At 38.7% G+C, this 19237-nt stretch overlaps 1 protein-coding gene across 1 annotated transcript in view; it reads left to right on the plus strand.

Moving 5' to 3' along the window:
* The first annotated feature begins 4330 nt into the window (after positions 1-4330).
* LOC140305678 (voltage-dependent calcium channel gamma-2 subunit-like) overlaps positions 4331-19237 on the plus strand; it is a 57291-nt gene continuing 42384 nt past the window's right edge. Inside the window, exon 1 of the mRNA XM_072384635.1 lies at positions 4331-4639. Coding sequence (XP_072240736.1) covers positions 4429-4639 — 211 coding nt within the window. The 5' untranslated portion in view covers positions 4331-4428. The remainder of the gene's footprint in view (positions 4640-19237) is intronic.

Genomic DNA, 19237 nt, shown 5'->3' on the forward strand with positions numbered 1-19237 from the left:
AGGTTTCATTCCCTATTTCTGATGTTGTTAAAGTGTGATTCATTATTAGTTTTGGTTAAGACATGACTGTTTCTTACCTTTTCTTGTTGTACCAGAGATCTACATTAGTTGAAAAGCTAGCAAATGATTTTGGATCCTAGTATTGTAACTTAGTATTTCAGACATGAAGATGACATCTCAGCCCATGACAGAGCATAAAACAGCATTTTGTCATTTAATGATCTGATGGACCGTTCCAGAGTTTGACCACTTGTGCACTCTTTTAAATTTTAACATAATGATGATATCCTACAACAAAAAATACACTTTATGATTTCTTCTAAAATGGCTCAATTCTTCTTGACCCATAAGAATAAAGTGCCAGGGTCCTAGTTATAGTTATAATTAGAATTACAGCACTATGCAAAAGTGTTAAGCCACCCCTCAGTTCTCCATATTTTACTTCCAAGGAACAGCCTTTCATGCAATATTTTAAAGTTGTCTTGAGCGATAGTTCTCAAGGCTTTCTGAATATCTTTCAAAGTTATTCATTGAACAGTTGCTGCCTTTCCATTAATTTCCAGTCCAGTTTTTGTCTAACCTATTAATCAGCCAAGCATAAAAAGGCACCTAACCCAAGGAATGAACCGGACAACTTATACTTAACTTTGTGATGAGCAGCCTGTCTCTAAGACACATAATTTGTGTCCCTTTCTTTGGTTGTATCTATAAAAATGCCAACAATAGCACTATTTGACAGGCAGAAAATTGTATTTTTGCTCAGAGAGGGTGATTTCCAAAAAACATCTTGGTATATCTCAGCATTGTGTGCAGTTTATGCTGCTAAACACTAAGAACAATGGACAAATATATAAAAGTAAGAAAATAGGAAAAGACCTGAGAGATGCATCTGGCTCTTCAGTTGATCCATCCACAGTATGTTTGCTGAAGCTTCATCAGAAATGTGGTCTCCATAGAAGGGTGGCTGTCAAGAAACCATTCTTAAGGAAGGAAAATGGGGAGAAAAGGCTGAGGCATGCCAAATGACAGAAGAATTAGACTGAAAATCAGTGGCAACAGGTCTTATGGAGTGATGAATCCTTCACAGAGCCCAGACTTCTACATTATTGAAACAGTGTGGGATCATCTTGACAGAGAACAGAACAAAAGGCAGCCAACATCCAAAGACAAGCTTTGGAATGTCCTTCAAGGAGCTTGGAGATCTATTCCTGAAGCCTGCTTAAAGAAATTACAAGATATATTGCCTAAAAGTATGCTGGCTGTCTTAAAGAAATAATTAATATTAACATTCAAGCTTGTTAGAATTGTTCATAGTCTGTTTTTGCCTTCATACTGTCTTTGCATTTATGTTTGCACACGTTTCAATTGATCACTGCGAGAATTTTTCATTTTCCTGGCAATATATAAAGAAATGAGTGGTGGCTCCTGACTTTTGCACAGTACTGTACTTCATTGAAGACACTAATATGATGATTCCATAAAGGCAAACACTTTTCCGTCCTCTCCTCAAAGCATGAAATAAACCATTTTCTGTTACTTCCAGGCCAGTCTGCTGCTCTGAGTATCTTTTTATTTTTGTGCATACATCTCTGTCTACAGTCCTACCATTCCCAGTGAAAATACCATGTGGCAACAGTGTAGCCTATCACAAGAGGGAGACAGCTGCCATGCTTCTGGAGCCATTGAGGGAGCTGTCCATTTCAGCACCACGGAGAGGCAGAAGTAACCACACATGAGACTGTTAAAATGTAAACCATAACAAATGCAAACTTTTTCTTTTCTTTTTTTAATCTTTTTTTATAAGATCCACTTTGCATTTTGTATGAATTCACAAAGTTTTGCTACTCTAAGAATAGCCTATTCAGTAAATGTAATATATCTGAGGGGTTATGACAGTATTAGAATCAATGTCTTTTCTGCAAGGCGAGGGGATATGAAACATATGACAGAGCCAAACATACAGAGCACGGATGAGTGACTTTTACAGCCTCATACATCTATTTCAGTTGAAGCCATCCAAGCCTCTAACCGCTCAGTCAGGTGTTTTACACTCACTGCTCACCCCTTTCATCAACTGTGTCTCTCCCAAACAGGAAATTCAAATACACCGCAGCCTGCTAAAAAATGATAACATGCCTCTGATAACACCTACCTTCTATGTAGAGGTCATATGTTGCAGCAGATGTCAGATACTGTGGGGCGTGTTGTTTGCACTTGGTTTGTATATCCATTGCTTCATGAAACTGAGTCATCTTGGTCTGTCTCACATGTACAACAATTAACAAATAGTATCATAATTCATCTTTTCTCCTGGTCTACAGATATTTTACCCAAGCATTTGCTTTGCCTTCAGTACACTGCAAAGGAATGACTAAAGAAAAGTGTCAAGCAAGTGGGTGAGAAACGTGCAATTTACTTAATAAGATATTTTTAAAAAGACCCACGAAGATTCAGTGTTGACTTGCAAGTGACTTGGAAGTGACTTTTTTCCTGTGCGCTTGTTTTTGCGTAAAGTGCTGCTGCGCACGAAACATCTCCCTCGCTCTCTCTCCCTCTTCCTCGCTCTCTGGTTGTGTCGATTTTTTTCATCCCCTGCTTCTAACCATCATCCACCCCCTCCTCCTCCTCCTCTTCTCTCTCCACTTCTATCTCAGCTCTGCGAAGAAGAAAAACGAGGAAACCAAGGATTGATGTGTTGCTCCGCTTGAAATCTCTTTTTTGCGCACACGACTATCATTAATGCCAGCTTTGTCAAAATTTCAGCTTTTTGATTATGTCCGATCCTTTTTATGTGATGACAGTAAGTGGCCGTGTGTCTATGTGCGCTCGTTGTTCTCACTTGGCCGTGATATAACCGTCTAGGATCATTTGGATCCAGGAGGAAGAGGCTCTGGCGCTCCGGGAAGCTTCGTTCTTCTCATCGTATCCTCCTCACTCTTGCGACCGGCTGCATGACCGGTGATGCTCGGCCTCTTCGCCTGGATGCGCCCCTCTCTCCGCGGTGTGCCGTCGCTACCGCAGCTCCAATCCCCTAATAGATTTCCACTGTTGCCGGAGAAAGGTCTAGGGACCACATATGGAAACTGGGGATCAGAATTTTAGGAAAAAGGGAAACTAAGCGGGCTGTTGTTTGATTTTCACAGCTTTTTTTTATTCTCTTTTAAGCTTTTTATTTGGAAGCTTGTCATCCCTGGTTGGTTTACTTTCCATCATCTCTTAAGGAATGGCTGGGTTTTATGGCAATCATGGTACCGGCTAATGTTTGGCATTATTTGGACTTCTGTTCTTGATTTAGTGGTAATGCTTGGTCCTTCTGGTTTGAATCAGTTATCTAATTTCTTTCAGTACATTTAGTACTAATTCTCTTAACTGGGCCCTACCTGTCTGCCTTGCCTGTCTCCCATCACCCTCTTCACACAAAATACATGTTTGTTAAAGCTTGATTCTTCAGAAATGTAAGAGATGGGCATCCACATTTTACTGATCCTCTTGGTTACATTGAGGTAGTCAGATCATCACGTATTTGTGTCATCTTTCGTTTGAGATCTCTGCTTTTGTTTCTTTTGGGTCTGTTTTAAAGAAATCAGGCCGCCAACTGTGTTAGTCTGAACCACACTCCACCCCCATCTCCCTGTTTTTTTTATCCCTTTTCAGTATGAATTAATTCACACTGCATGCATGCGGCTGCTCATCCATGTACAGGTGTGTGCAGATGAAAGTTTCAGTCTCTAAGAGAGTGTGTGTGAACCTGTGTAGGTTGTATGTGACAGTCCATGTGGGATAGATCAAACGGTACGTGCACATTATTCCATACATCACCGCTGAAGCTGTGAGGATTGTATTACATGTAAGGGCTGTTTCAGTCAGCTCAGAAAAGTCAAAAATTAGGGATGAAACAGTCACATAGAAGCTGAGCAAAATTATCCATCTTCTCATTATCTCGGCCACTTTCAGAGTTTGACGTTTAGAAGCCTTCAAACTCCACAAAGTAGGCCCAGATCCCAGACCAGGTCTCTTGTGGGATCTGCTTGAAGCCTGAGTTTTTAGGTCAATGATTATTTTTTTCCAGAGCAGGGCATATTACTGCCATTAGAGGACTAGAGTCTTGAACGCTTTCAGCTGAGGGTTTTGTTGTCATCGCCAAAGTGTGTTTGGCCCATCTGTTGGGCCAAACGCCAAAAATCCCCCTCAAATTTACTCCCTTATCTTATTTTTCACCTGTTGGCTGTACCCCCCCCAAAACCAACCATACGATTTCCCCCGAGCTCCCCTAACTCCCCCGTCCCCCCAGCAGCCCCCCGCTACCGTCGTCCACCCGACGCCGCCCATCCCCCGTTGTCCGAGCTGGCGTGGCGACGCAAACTTACAAATATTTACTTCCTGTACATAAAGAGGAAAGGGGGCCCCCCTTTCGTGGAATGCGGCAACATGGGCGTGTTTGATCGCGGAGTTCAGATGCTGCTGACCACGGTGGGGGCCTTCGCCGCCTTCAGCCTCATGACCATTGCCGTAGGGACAGACTACTGGCTGTATTCACGTGGCGTCTGCAAGATCAAGAGCACCAACGAGAACGAGACCAGCAAGAAGAACGAGGAGGTGATGACGCACTCAGGCCTCTGGAGGACCTGCTGCCTGGAAGGTGAGCTGGAAACACAGAGGTAGTCATACATCTATGGACAGATGCACCAGCAACTCCCCGCTCAGGCACATGAGCTGATCGATCCCTGCATGCCCACACACACACATTCACACAGTCCTGCATTTGTACTCACATGCCCACACATACGCTCACATGCCCACACTATACTGTATGTACTCTGCATCCATCACACATACAAACATTCACACTTTCTAACACACACATTTCTATCTATCTATCTATCTATCTATCTATCTATCTATCTATCTATCTATCTATCTATCTATCTATCTATCTATCTATCTATCTATTCTATCTATCTATCTATCTATTCTATCTATCTATCTATCTATCTATCTATCTATCTATCTATCTATCTATCTATCTATCTATCTATCTATCTATCTATCTATCTATCTATCTATCTATCTATCTATCTATCTATCTATCTATCTATCTATCTATCTATCTATCTATCTATCTATCTATCTATCTATCTATCTATCTATCTATCTATCTATCTATCTATCTATCTATCTATCTATCTATCTATCTATCTATCTATCTATCTATCTATCTATCTATCTATCTATCTATCTATCTATCTATCTATCTATCTATCTATCTATCTATCTATCTATCTATCTATCTATCTATCTATCTATCTATCTATCTATCTATCTATCTATCTATCTATCTATCTATCTATCTATCTATCTATCTATCTATCTATCTATCTATCTATCTATCTATCTATCTATCTATCTATCTATCTATCTATCTATCTATCTATCTATCTATCTATCTATCTATAACGACCTCTGACACCATACTTCTTGTGTGTTCAAATGTGGAGAAATAAATGTATCTGCTTTCTAAGAGAAGTGTCCACCAAACGGTTGCGTTCAGGGTTAAGACTTTCCTCTTGGTCTGTCAGGGCCAGAGTGCAGACTGGTCTTACTTTGATCAGCAATAACATTAAAAATACTGACAGGTAAAGTGAGTCACACTGTTCATTGTGTTAAAATGCAATGTTCTGCTATACACTTGCTACCTACCTAGACAGTTTTACCATACCAGTCACCAAGTCAGTTTCCTGCAAAAAAAAAAAAAAATGCTGTGGAAGGAATCAAAGAACACTGCAAAGTTGTCTGAGGTGTTCACCCAGACAGCAGATAAAGTGGGAATCCGGTGGTATCTCTAGCTAGTAAGCCCAGTACACAAAGAACCCACCTAATACTCCCTAGTATATGTGCATAACTTACGTAATTCATACTTCTCTAATGAAAAGAAAGTTTAGATATATTCTCACAAGATTTAGGCTAGTGTCCATGAAGGAGGTGTCAAGTAATTTTAGTAATTTATCCTCCTGTTGAGTGCACATTGAAGTGTAAACAAACCTGTATCAGTCTGATGGATTTGAATACAATCTAGAATTCTTATCCAGTTAAAAATCAGACAAATGTGTGGCAAAAACCAATGTGATGCTCTTGTAGTCTGATTTTACAAGTTCAAGAGATGTTTCAGACCTAGTTTTAAGCGAACAGTTTCTAATTGGACTGAGACCAAAATATTCAAACCTCTTTTACTTTGGATATTTCGATTAGCATTCTAAATGGGAGCTGCAAAGTGACAAAGAAACATCTATACAACATTTAAGGACTTCAGATAGACAGAAATATTAGTTTAATTATCAAAAAAGCCTGTCAGCGAAAAGAAAAACAATTGTTTAGACAAGTGTTTGGCTGGCAGACAGAAAGCTAAATTAATGCATATATGAGTTGCAGTGTGACTTTACGTGTACAATAAGAGAACTGTGAAATGTCTCTTAAAATGTAAAAGCAACTTTGACACATTCACACACATCAAATATACAAATCTTGTTTCATCCATCATCAGACAATACCCGGCCTCACCAAAATCACAGAACAAAGCTTGGTGCTGATGGCATCAATTCACTCCATTGGTAGGCTTTTTCCCATGATTCACCTAGTTGTCTGTTGTTTGTTTAAAATGGCCACAAGACTAGCTTCTGTCTTGACTTTTTATGTGGGTTTAATATGGAAAGACACTATGTAGCGCTTTTCGTGTCATATAAAGCCTCTGACTAAGGTTTCATGACTTTGATTGTAAATATCTCAAAATTATGCTTTGTTTCTATCTTAAATAACCCTCTGCAATTGAATGCATGTCATAAGCAGCACAGACCCATTAGTCATTTGTTATGTGTGTGTGTGTGTGAGCGCACTCATGCATATCCAGTTATTGTGTGGATGATGTGATGTGTTTCTCTCTGATTGTGACCTCATATTATTGCATCGGTCAAGCCGTGCAGTCAAATCATGTCACACACCTTGTTATTCATCCTCAGTGTATCAGAGCAACTATAAGGCAAACTATAATGAGATATAGTTGCAAAGAGAGTTAAGTCTGTCTTCACATAGTTTTCTTCATCTATTCTACATCAGCAATGCAGATAGCTGTCTCTATAATCATTTAATCAAATAAATGCAATGAAACAGCATGCATATTTCCTGATATCTCCCAGATAATTCATACTAATATGCACATCATATGATATTTAAGGTAGTTGATAGACGATGGCCATCTTTGTTGAGTCTTCATATCTTGCTAATGCAGTTTTGTCTGTCATCTCCCTAAGGTTTTACGCTTTTACCAGTTCCACTGTCAAACTAACTGTTCCTACTTCTCTTATCTAATTGATAGAAAGTTAAACTGTTTCTGAATCTGAGTGTTTTCAGGTTCAGATGAGTGACTTTCTGATACTAACAGGCAGAGATTGTACTCTGCTCAAATATGTCCCCGTGGGGCGTTTGTTCATGCAGGCCAAAACGACCTATGCTTACAAGCATCTGAATGTGAATTCTAAAAATGGCATCCAAGAAGGTAACTGGGTTCTTGTAAAAAGAATGTATTTTACACCAAACCTTGATCTTTTTCTAATACTAATCAAAGATTATTGCCTTAACTAAACCAGGAAATGACCAAAGTGTTTTAGTCAAGTGTTGTTGTTGTTTTTTTGTTTTTTTTTACTGAATGAAACTTCGAAGTGAAAAAGCCGTTGTCATACGTTGGTCTTATACACATCATAAATGCATGAACGTGCTACCGTGCCATTTAACCCCCTCTACTACCTCCTTGTGAAGATTTTGTGGCTTCATACAGGAAACGCACAAGAATGATAATTGCTCTGATTTGAGTCTCATTTGAGTCATATTTTCCTTCTGCCCTTTGCAGAAGGGTCATATTCCTCCTTTGGGTCATATTTAAGGATATGAGCAAATTACCCAAAATATTGTTTCAGTTGGAGGGCTTCATTATGATTTAATGCATGAATTAATGAAAGAATAATCATTCAGTTTAGTGTTCACAAATAACAAATTATCATATTTCCTTATGTGATCTGTTAACACTTTGTAAGATGAGGAATCAGTGAAGGGATGTTACTAGAGAGATAATTCAAACATGAAGTGATTTGCGAAAATTGAGAAAAGTTAATTTGCTGTATTTGTATGTTCATAATATGCATTTTTGCATCTGACAGCCCAATTTCATTACAAACAGCTTAATTTAGTCATGATCCATGGCTGGAGCAGAAGGAGGGAAATGACTCAAATGCAGGACTCACAAGGAGAAGACAGGTAGATTAAAAAAACAGTGATTTTGTTGATCAAACTAACAAAAGGTGCTGCCAAGGCAGAAAAAACAAGGAACTAATAATCAAGGAATAACAAGTAAAACAAAATTCCAGAGGAGACACATGACTGACTGACTGACGAGAGAAATCACAAGGATCTGGTGGCAAACAAAGAAAAACAAGGAGTTTTTATACTGAAGGAGCAAATTACCAACAAAATCCAGGAGGTGGTAATTAGCTGAACACATTTGAGTGTAAAACGAGAACAGGAAGTGAGATTCACAGAAAATACAAGGGGTCAGACTCTACAAAAAATATCAAGAGGCAGAACAAATTACAATATTACCTAGACCAGAACACAAGAGACAGTATGGTAAAACATATGAGAACAGGTGTTCTGTTGATTCACTGTAGGAGAGGCTGAGCTAATGTAGTTTTTTATGTAGCTGAAATCCATGCATCAGTTTCTATTTGAAATTAACGCTCCCAAACTTTTGATATATTAGGTTTGAACTGATCGCATCAGGTGATAATGACTAGAACATTTTTAAGTACTGAGCATTAAAAATTCTTGCTGTACCTTGCATTAGTTAATGGATGAGTAAATAATTTGTGCCTTTTTTCTCATAGTGTTACTTACTCATCATACTCACATTTACTTCTTATCATTCAAATCAGTCCACCCATGCATATACTATTTCATAGCAAAGTTCTTTTTTCCTACCTATGTGTGCTCAGTCTGGGACTCGAGTCACAAAAAGGTTTTCATGTTCTCACAGTAATACAGCTATAACTTTATGTCCGGTTTTGTGCAAAACCGGACACTGCTACAGTACTTGTTTATTGTTATCATCATTATTGTCGTGGTTGTTTTTATGTAATTTTATTTATTTTTTAAGCTACTCAAGCTCTTGATGAGAGCTACATTCTGTGTTCTGTCATTTGCAGCATCTACCAATACAAGAAATGCAGCCAACAATGTGACAGATCTGAAGCAAACAGAAATAAATTACTGCTAATGCTGCCTTATTCAGGGCACAACCTCTTCTGAAAAGCTTTTTTTTTTTCTCTGGCTTTATAGCACCAGCAGAGCCAAAATGAAGTTCCACCTAATCATCCACAAGGCTACCACTTTAGGCTCCAAGGTGCTAATGCTAGCTGTGTATGAACTGTTTAGAAAAGCAGTGAAACAGAGACAACTGCTGGGTGTCAGGCTCACCCACCGACATTGTTTTTCTTTAGTTTTGCTCATGAAAAATGAATATAGATTTCCAGCATTGAGGGTACTGAAATGGAAAACAATATGTTTTACATTGTAGGCCACTTTTTTGTGGCTGATTCTGTGCAGGTGTAATCATTTTAAGGACAGCTCAACTACAAGACAAAATGTTTTTGTCTTTGAAGATATAAAACATCAAATCTTGTCAGGAGTTAGAAAAATTACGTCAAAGCACATTTATTGACGTGAATGCAGCCACACCAACTCACTCCATGTGACATGCTTGTTTTACTTGCTAAGTGGCTTTACTTTTCACAATCTAAGCTTGGTCAGTGTCCTTGGCATCAAAGATTTGAAATGGTTAACAGCATAGAGGAATTCGAGAGCGATCCAGCTTGTTCTGTATGCCTTGCCTTTGGAGCTACAGTTGCTTTATAGCTGCGTGGTGCAGAGAGGAAAAACGAGAAGGATAAGGGGAAAATTGGGAGGTGTTAAGAAAGAAAAAAAGAAGGGAAAAAAGAAAAAGAGACAGAAAGAACAGGCAGCTCTGGTTTGCTGTCACACACCCTCAGGCATCCTGTGCTATCTTTAACACACAGGCCCACGTTCTATCTAACCTATCTTAACCCAGCTTTTGAGATAATACGTCACAGCTTGACTGTGATTTTTTATTTTTTTTTTAGTCCTTGGGGCATGGTTTATGTGATTTTTAGGAACTGGTTTTGGGACTGTTTCAGTTTTGTAATCAAAGTGACCTGTTAGCATTAAAATGCAGTAAAGTTCACAAGTAACAGTGAGACCCAAGTTGAGCTTTGAGTTCTTCATAGTAAATTTGATCATGTTTCAGCATTAATGCTCCAGCTTGTGTACAAATGTAAGAGTGTCTGTGAAGCAGACGGTCTCCGAATTAGAGTACGTTACATCTCTGATGTTAATCATCCTAATAACCAACGGTTCCAGGAGTTTTACTGTGCTGATCGTCTCCACAGCCTCACTACGCTGCTACTTTATCTAAAGCTGCAGTTAGTGATATGTTAGGATAGGGAGTATCTAATTACATGGAATCAGATTACAAAAATAATCTGCTGCTACAAAATAAAAATGCTGATTACTTTTTTATCTAAAGCTCCAATAAGGGGTTTAGTGGCTGGGGAGGACAAATTACATGCAATCTGATTACTAAAGTATCTGATTGGGGGGGATCACATGATCTCTGATATCAAGCAAAAGTCAGGCACTCAGTATAGGTAATAATGACAATTAGTAAATTCAATGTTACAAAAACATTTTTAATCAAATGATTAATTCTGTCCAAGAGTCCCCTGTACTGGTAGTTTCTCAGTTTCTCCATCTAGTATTGAGCCCAGATCCTGTTTGATTATGGTTTATATTCCCAAGTGTTATTTATTTTATGTCAAACTTCTAGTATACGCAGAAGTTTATGCAGAAGTTTTTTTTATTTAAGTATCTAAGTTTGGGGTGACTTAGATGCTGAAATATGAATCCAAAATATTTTCCATACTTTTTAGTTCACAAAACACTAAAACATTTGACTATAAAATGAGGCCAGTAATTGACCAGTAAGACATTTCCCTGTTATGCACCTGTGTTGATATTAAGCAGAGCTAAAAATAAATCTTTTAAAGTTCCTTCGCTGTATATTGGTTTAGGTCACAAGAAAGGAAAACATTAATTACAATGACTGGTTTTAGACTAGAAATAATGCAAGTTCGTAAACTGTGATCGCCTACAATTATTGAACTAATGTTAAGGAGAGCAAAAGTTAAAGCTGCAGTCCCTCGATAAAAAAAAAAACGCTAAAACACATAACACATTATTTATGATGTCTGGCATCGGAGTGCTGGGTAAGGAAAAAAGAGCCATTGTTCTTCCTCTACAATGAGGCTTGCAAACAGTCAGCATCCAGCAGCACTCTGTGGGCGGCCTGTTGTTGATACTGTAATAGAAGTGACTGACAAGTCAAGGCGGCTGTCAAACTTCAAAATTCCTCCCAATAAAACGATAGATTCTATTTGTGACTTACCAATTTTTGCATCTGTCATAAGACAGTAATGGCTATTTATTCTAAAATTCAAACACTGCCTTATTCTTGGAGGATAGAAACCATCGCTTTCAAACACAAAACCTATCACATATTACTCTGTTGTCATCACTTGATATCATAAGACTTTAGAGACCAGTAATTATATAGATTTAACTGATTTTACCACATTATTGTGAATTTGCAATCACACACCTCGAACTAGATACTGGTGGCATCAATTATATATTTTTCAGAACACTGTTGTTGCAGAACAGCATCTGGATACTCGTTCCTTATCAACTAAGAGCATTAAAATCAAGTACAACACGAGTTTCATATATGTATGTTAATACCTTTAATCGCTTTAATGGTAGATGATATTAAAGTACGAGGGGATACATACAAAGGTGGCATCAAAATTAAGCTACATATTCAAACCTGGATATAACACTTCTGTATCTCCTCTTCTGCCAAAATCCCACTCACCTGCAGGATTAAACTTTGAATATCCAGTGAAAAGTAAATACAGTCCTGTCTCGTCCTCCCGCTATACAGCCGTTACTTGTTCCCTCGAACCCCAGGTCCCTCCATAGAGCAGCTATCGAGTCTGCTCCAGCTGGATTCACCTATCGCGCCTGTCATTCTGGACGGATGGCCCCATGTCGGTGGTCCAGCTGTGGAGGTTGGCACTAGAGATCCAGTCTGTGGTGGACATTCATGATGGATCTTGCCCCAGGATAGTCTCTCATTCTTGGGCACCGACAGGAGCTGCCCTGGGGGCTGCAGCCTTGACAGGTGGAACTCAGCAGGCTTTAAATGCTGCTATTAATCTCCATCACGGCAGGTATGAGAGTGGGGGAGGTGTGGATGACAAGAGATATGTTTCTGGGAATGAGGTGTGAGCGTCGGAGTCTGCCATATATACGTGTTCATACCAGTAGGCTGCTCAAAATCATTTTATACGTGAACACATCTGAACCCTTTCAACCTTCTTTTTCAAGCAGGACTGGATGGCATTGTCAAAACACAGGAGCCTTTGTTATGAAGTTTTTGTGTCTGTATGCTTGTTTTTCTTCATGCAAGATCAACAATTAATTCTATTTGGTTTCAGATCTCATAATTGTGTATTTAAACTACATTTTGTGTATTTTTCCCTTTTTAAAATGTTAAAAAAGATACCTGATACTTTTAAAAGTCAGGCAAGTTGGGATTTAAAAACTTTCTCTCTCAGTCATATTTTAAAAAAATCTATTTGAATAAAAAGGGAAAAAATCAGAATGATAGTTATTGTGTTCCGTGAGTTATTATTTGTGCACAAATGAGCAGGTTAGTTGTTATCTTGTATGCTGCCACCATATACATACAAAGTCCACCCACTGCTGGGTGCCAGAGTAACATGATAATAGAATAGAATTTCTTTATTTTCATTAAATTGGGAACAATACAACAACATTTAAAACAGCTCTTCTTGAAGTGTTTTCACTCTCACACAGATCTCACACATACTCAGATAAAACTGATTAAGTAATAAATAATGTAAAAGCTATCATGAAAGTGCATATGTTATTTAAAGTGCATTTCAGTGATTGCACACAGTTTGCTCTCATAACAACAAGACCAAGGCTATTTAGATCTTGAAAGTCGGGGTCAGTGGAATAGGGCCCGAGAATTAAGTTCTTGAACAGCTGAGGGGTGAAAGCTAATCGGTTTTCTTTTCTTCACCTGTCAGTAATCATCATGTTATAGCAGTTCTTCATACATGTGAGAAATTTTCATGAATATATGTCGTTGATATTGTAATGCTGGGGCATGCTGGCTTAGTATTGTGACAGTTTTTGTAAGAAAAGCTAATGGATCACATTATCACAATGCCAGTAACAACGTAACAAAAAAATGGATTTGTCTCATCAAAGGGTTTGATCTTCAAACCATGGAAATAGTCATAAATGTATATAAACCAGGGCTGCACGGTGGTGTGGTGGTAATCACTGTTGCCTCATGGCATGGTTTGAATCCATACCAAAAGTTAACATGTTTTCCCTGTGCCTGTGTGGGTACTCTTGCATCCTTCCACCATCCAAAAACATGCATGTTAGGTTAATTGATAACTCTAAATTAACCCTAGGAGTGAGTGTGAGTATATCTGGTTGCTTGTCTCTGTGTGGCCCTGTGATGGACCGGCGACCCATCCAGGGTGTACCCTGCCTGAATTGGATTAAGCAGGTATAGAAAATGGATGGATGATTTAAATCAATGTTTAGCAGATCTACCTAATTTGAGTTCTACAGTTTTTTTTAAAGAACAAATTGCAGAACCACACATAAATACAGATCTCCTGATCTAGATTATTGTGTATTTTATTCCATAGAAATAGGTGAAAGACCATAATGTCCTCATCACTACATTGCAAAAGGCCTTGTATTGTGCTTACATGCTACCATTCATAGAAAATCAATGAGAGATGGATGAAGCCACCATGACATCAGATTCTGACAACTGAATTTTTAGACACCTTACCGAGCATTTAGCTGTTGACATCTTGGGTGTGGCTGCTAGAAGTGAACAACAAGAGGCAAATCTAAGCTGGAGTGCAGAGACATAATGCACTTCTGTTGTATAATTTGGCTGTCACTCAAAGCAGCCACAGTCATAATTATGCAGTGTAAAAGGATGAGTTATCTTAAAAAAGAACATGAGACCTAAATATTTCTTTTGTAGCAGACAGTAGAAAACGTGGTTAAACACCAATCGTGTTTTTGTTATGTGCTTGTGGCTTGCTACACAGGCCAATGGTTAGGCCAATCCATTTATTTTCAGATACAAAAATGAAACGCATACAAGACACATTCCAGCCTGACTGTAAACAACACACTTCTTTTGTACCATACCTGTGCTAATTAGTGCAGCACTTACATATACAATCATAGCCCCTGCATGTTTTAGCTTAGTAGTGTAGTTCGCCATTTGAGTACTACAGATATTGGCCATTCCAAGTTGGCTTAGTTTTTCAGCATGTATCTTATCAACAGAAGAGAAACAATTAAAGTATAAAATCAGTTACTGGCTTTTTCACATCAGATGCCTCGTTCATTTTAGGAAGAAAGAGATTGGCAAAAATCCTCAGGGTCAGAGGTAGAAGATGGTCAGAAACACGACCTTCAAGCAGGAGACTGCACTATACCGATAACATTCTATGGGCTATACTTACTTTTGTAAGTCAAACTGAATGGACACTCAGGGGTTAGAAAAATATGGAACACGGACACTATTACTCAATTTCAGCTATTATATGAATAAAGTGCATGTAAAGTCTCCAGCTACACATTAGGGGCATGACTTACTGTCAACACAATGAAGAAGACAATAAAGGAGAATGCCTGTGGATGTCTGAGGTGCTGCACCTTATTTGTCCACACTGCATGCCTCCAGCACATAATGCAGTGTTCAGAGGTCATGGTAATTTTCTTTAGGCCAAGCTCATGTTTCTTCTGAAATAATGGTACATATTGTAGGATAAACCTTTTTTAAGAATTACTTTTACAGAACTGATATTTAAACCAGAACCCCTCTTCTAATTACCTAATGATGCCATTCCACCTTTTACTTGGAGCAGCTCTTGTTGTCCTCTTTCATAGCATTGCCTGGTATTGATGGCCACATGACACAGTAACTATGGCGATGCAGCACTCTGTTGGCAGCACAAGGCCGCCTGTCAAACGGGCATCACGGCCTCTCAATCAAAGAGTCTGTTTACGTGTGCTCACACACCACCTGGGACTGACACACACTTTGCTCTGCTCCATGGGAGGGACATCACACACGAGTGTGTGTATATGGCAAACACACACACACGTTAAACATATTTACATGCATGTAAATAAGATTGTGCTCTCTTGTCAGCCACTACATCAAATCCACTGTTTGTTTGTTTTATACTGTTGTATGCATATGTATGTCTTCAATGAGCTACATTTTTCAGGGATCAAACGACTGCATTTATATTAAAAACACAAGATGATGTGTGGTTTTAGTAACTGATGTTCTCAGACTCAAGAAATCTAAACATAATAGATATTCTGATGAAAGAAATCAGCGTTTTTAGATTCAAATCAAATGTATGCATTAATAGTAGTGAGGGCTGTACATTGTGTTGGGGTTGCTCTGAATCTGATCTAATATACAATCACCTCAATGTTACTGTGAAAATCTTAATTTCTCGGATGTTCTGTGTGTGGACAAGTTGCCAAAAGCCTCCAGTGTAACTCTTGAAATTGCCTTTGAAAGCTGCGGCGGTGTGTCCAGTGCTGTGTTAGCTCTGCTGCAGATGCTGAAACGTTTCACTAACAAGGTTATGCAACAGGACACAGTCATAAGCAGTCTGGGGTGTGACTGGAAGCAAGTGGCCAGTGCGGAGTAGTAAGTATAGTGTACAGCCCTTACCGTCATGCAAATATGCTCTATTATGACCATAAGCTTGAGTAAATACCGGTCACCTGCATTTCAACTGGCAACAGGAGCCTTCAGTCCCATTTTGATTATGTTGCTGTCTTCAAACGGCATCCCACAATTTAACTTCTCAAATTGTGCTTACCAGAGGGCAAAAAGGATCAATTATCTTGTAAAAGATGGTAAAATGCCTCACTTGATCTTTTTTATTGTAAGTACTGAAAAACTGTTGAAGCTGTTTCAAGTTTGCCTGTGAGTGAAAATGAGTTCACAATAAGGCCAAGTGAGAAACTAGAGCATGGGCTCCTAACTCTGGGTTTAGGACAACATAGTAACGGCAGTATAAGAGACTGCCATTGTGATTATAGAAAAACAAGCAAAAACCTTCAACAAAACATTTCTACAAGTATGAAATATTACAGAAATCTGAATGCTGGATAAAGCCATGTTGAACATTGTAGTTACATCATGTTGACATACAGTCAAAGTTACATAATTTACTTACTAAGTTTTTGGGAATGAAATGCTCTAAAATTCAAGCTGTGAATGAGTTATGAAGAAAATGCAACCAAAGTGGGTCTTAGGAAAAACTCAAAAGAGACAGATTAGAAATCTGGACATACCATCTTTATTCAGTACAGGCTCACTTGAAGCTAAAGTCTGCCTCAGCTGACACTGTAGCTGGTAAGAGGCGGAGAACTCTCTAGACCGGTCGCCATACCATCACAGTCAACATAGACAATTGACACAGACAAAAACACACACTCATGCCTTGTCAGTTTTAAATTAATTAATCTAACATGCATGTTTTGGGACCAACAAGTCTTCCAACCCCTTATGGCCTTAAAGGTTATTTGTTCATGCTGTTAAATGCAACCCTGAGGAGTGATTAGAGAAATTAGAGATTAGAGAATTGGTGATTAGAGAGCCCCTACAGGTGGTAGGAAATGCATCACTTCTCAGCTCTAATGGCCGCATAGGCAATTTGTTGGCAGTCTCAAATTAGCATTTTTCGAGGCTTGCTGTATATTACACACTGAAAACAAACATTACTATGAAGTTTTGATTGAAGTTAAGCAAGTAAGAAGCCTGCATAAAAATCAAAAACACAGTCACAGACTAAAAAAGTATAGACTCAAGTTAAATTATTACGATAGCTGTTTTTTAATCTTTAGCAATTCCTTCTTCCTTTCTGTTTCATTCACTGTTTTCTTTGGTTTAGCCATCACAACTACCTGGTTATGGTTAGGCAGAACAGCTTCCTGTTTAGGTTTAGGAACAGACGCTACTTGTTTAGGAATCAAAACTGCCTCTTGTGCAATAGAAAGGAATAGTTGAGACTGCCTTGGTAACACACCAAGTTTTTTTTAAAACTATATCCAGAACATCTACCTGTACATGCCTGATCTTCTGGATACTTGACTGATATTTTACATCAAGCCATTGATTTTTTATTTTTTTTCCCAAACCATAACCAAGTGTTCCAAGTTCTAACATTAACCAGATATTTTAACTACTAACTTTAACCTGAACTTAACCAACTGATTTTGTTTTGTATATGAAGCTAAAGAAAATATCAAAGAAAGAGGGATGAAATAGAGAAGTGAAGAACCATCTGCAAACCCAACCTACTTCTTAATAAGGTCCTATTTGTTGGTTGATAACACTGACACCTAAGGCATGTAGTTTTTGAGCACTGTGTTTAAAAAAAACATGTCAACCATGTTGATTACAGAACAGTCATGTTAATATGGCTAAGGGAATCGCAACAATACAATAATTCATCATTCCACAGTTGAGAGTAACAGTTCCATGTCTCACTTGTTTTGTTTAACACAACAACACTAAACAGTGGTACGTCATGTGCTGTATTTCACAGTAGGGGCCTGCGTCTTAGAGTAGTAACAGTATGTCAAAGTCTTTGTTTTACAGCATAGTAGGTTGAGAGTGGTGTTATCAGTGAGCTGTTGGCACCTTCACGTAGCCTGTTTAACGCCTGGTGGGAGAGGTGCTGACAGGCCGACTGCTCCCTAATCCTACAGACATCAGGAGCCAAAGGGAATGACCAGGGAGTGCAGTGTGTCTTTGTGTATGTGTGTGTATGAGCAGCATGTGTAAGACTCTACACATAGAGCTGTTAAACATTTGTGTGGATGCAGAAGCTAGGTAGACACAGAAACAGAAGTCCACACATGCTCCTTGCTTGTGTAAATGGTCTTCCAGCTGATAGCCAGATAAATGTTATCAGCGCCCACGAACCGTCCACCATCAGTCAAAGTCAGTCCGACCGAGCTGCTTTCAGTGTGAGCACTGGGTAAAGCCGCGATGAAGTTTGTGATAGTAGTAACATATGGCCAAACTGATGGAGTAACAATGCTGTCATGTAAGCCACATGACTCACAGTGCTTGTAAGTGTGTGTGTGTGTGTGTGATTCGAGTCTCATTTGCCTGTACACAAAATATTAGCTCATTGTTTAAATGATGTGCACTAGATTGAGAGTTAGATAAACAGACCCCAGCAACACACAAATGTTTGTTTTTACATCCCGATTTGGTTCTCTGTTGACACGATGCATTCCCTAGCTGCTTGGGAACTGTTGACTTCCCAGTTACAGCTTGACCTATATGGAAACTTAGATCCAACTTTGACTTCCTTTCAATTGATCCTGTTAATCCCTCTCTTGTCTGGGCTCAAGCTCAACAAAACATTCGGCAGCTTGGTAGGGAGTGAGTCTGGGCTTTTAGGAAGAGGCAAAAGTGCACCACTGTAAACAAAGGGGGTTCATGGTTCAGCAAAGTGATACATTTATCTCAATTATCATGTTTTCAAGACTGTTGGGAGGCAAAATGATGATTGAAAATATAATTGTGGTTAATAGATCCTAATATATGGTGATATATTGGAAAGCAAAAGCCAATTATACACATTATTTTTTTTAGAAAAGACTATTCTATACAGAATAATATAAAGAGGTTATGTACCTGAATGCAGTAGAAGTTGCATCGAAGTACACAGGCAGTACACCTGGTTATTTACGAGTACAATACAAAAGGGAAAACAATGGAGGACAGCAGTAAGAAAGTTGGAACTGGTTGGAACAATAACAATAAGTCAGACATTACATATTTGAGAACTATTTTTTTTATCAAACTGTGAGGCACAGGGTGCTGGTTGTAAAGCTAGCACGTTTACAAAATCCATCCTAACCCCATTTTTCATCTAACTTTAAT

The sequence above is a fragment of the Leuresthes tenuis genome, unplaced genomic scaffold (assembly GCF_036924035.1).
Source record: "Leuresthes tenuis unplaced genomic scaffold, fLeuTen1.0.hap1 SCAF_4, whole genome shotgun sequence".
Classification (NCBI taxonomy): domain Eukaryota; kingdom Metazoa; phylum Chordata; class Actinopteri; order Atheriniformes; family Atherinopsidae; genus Leuresthes; species Leuresthes tenuis.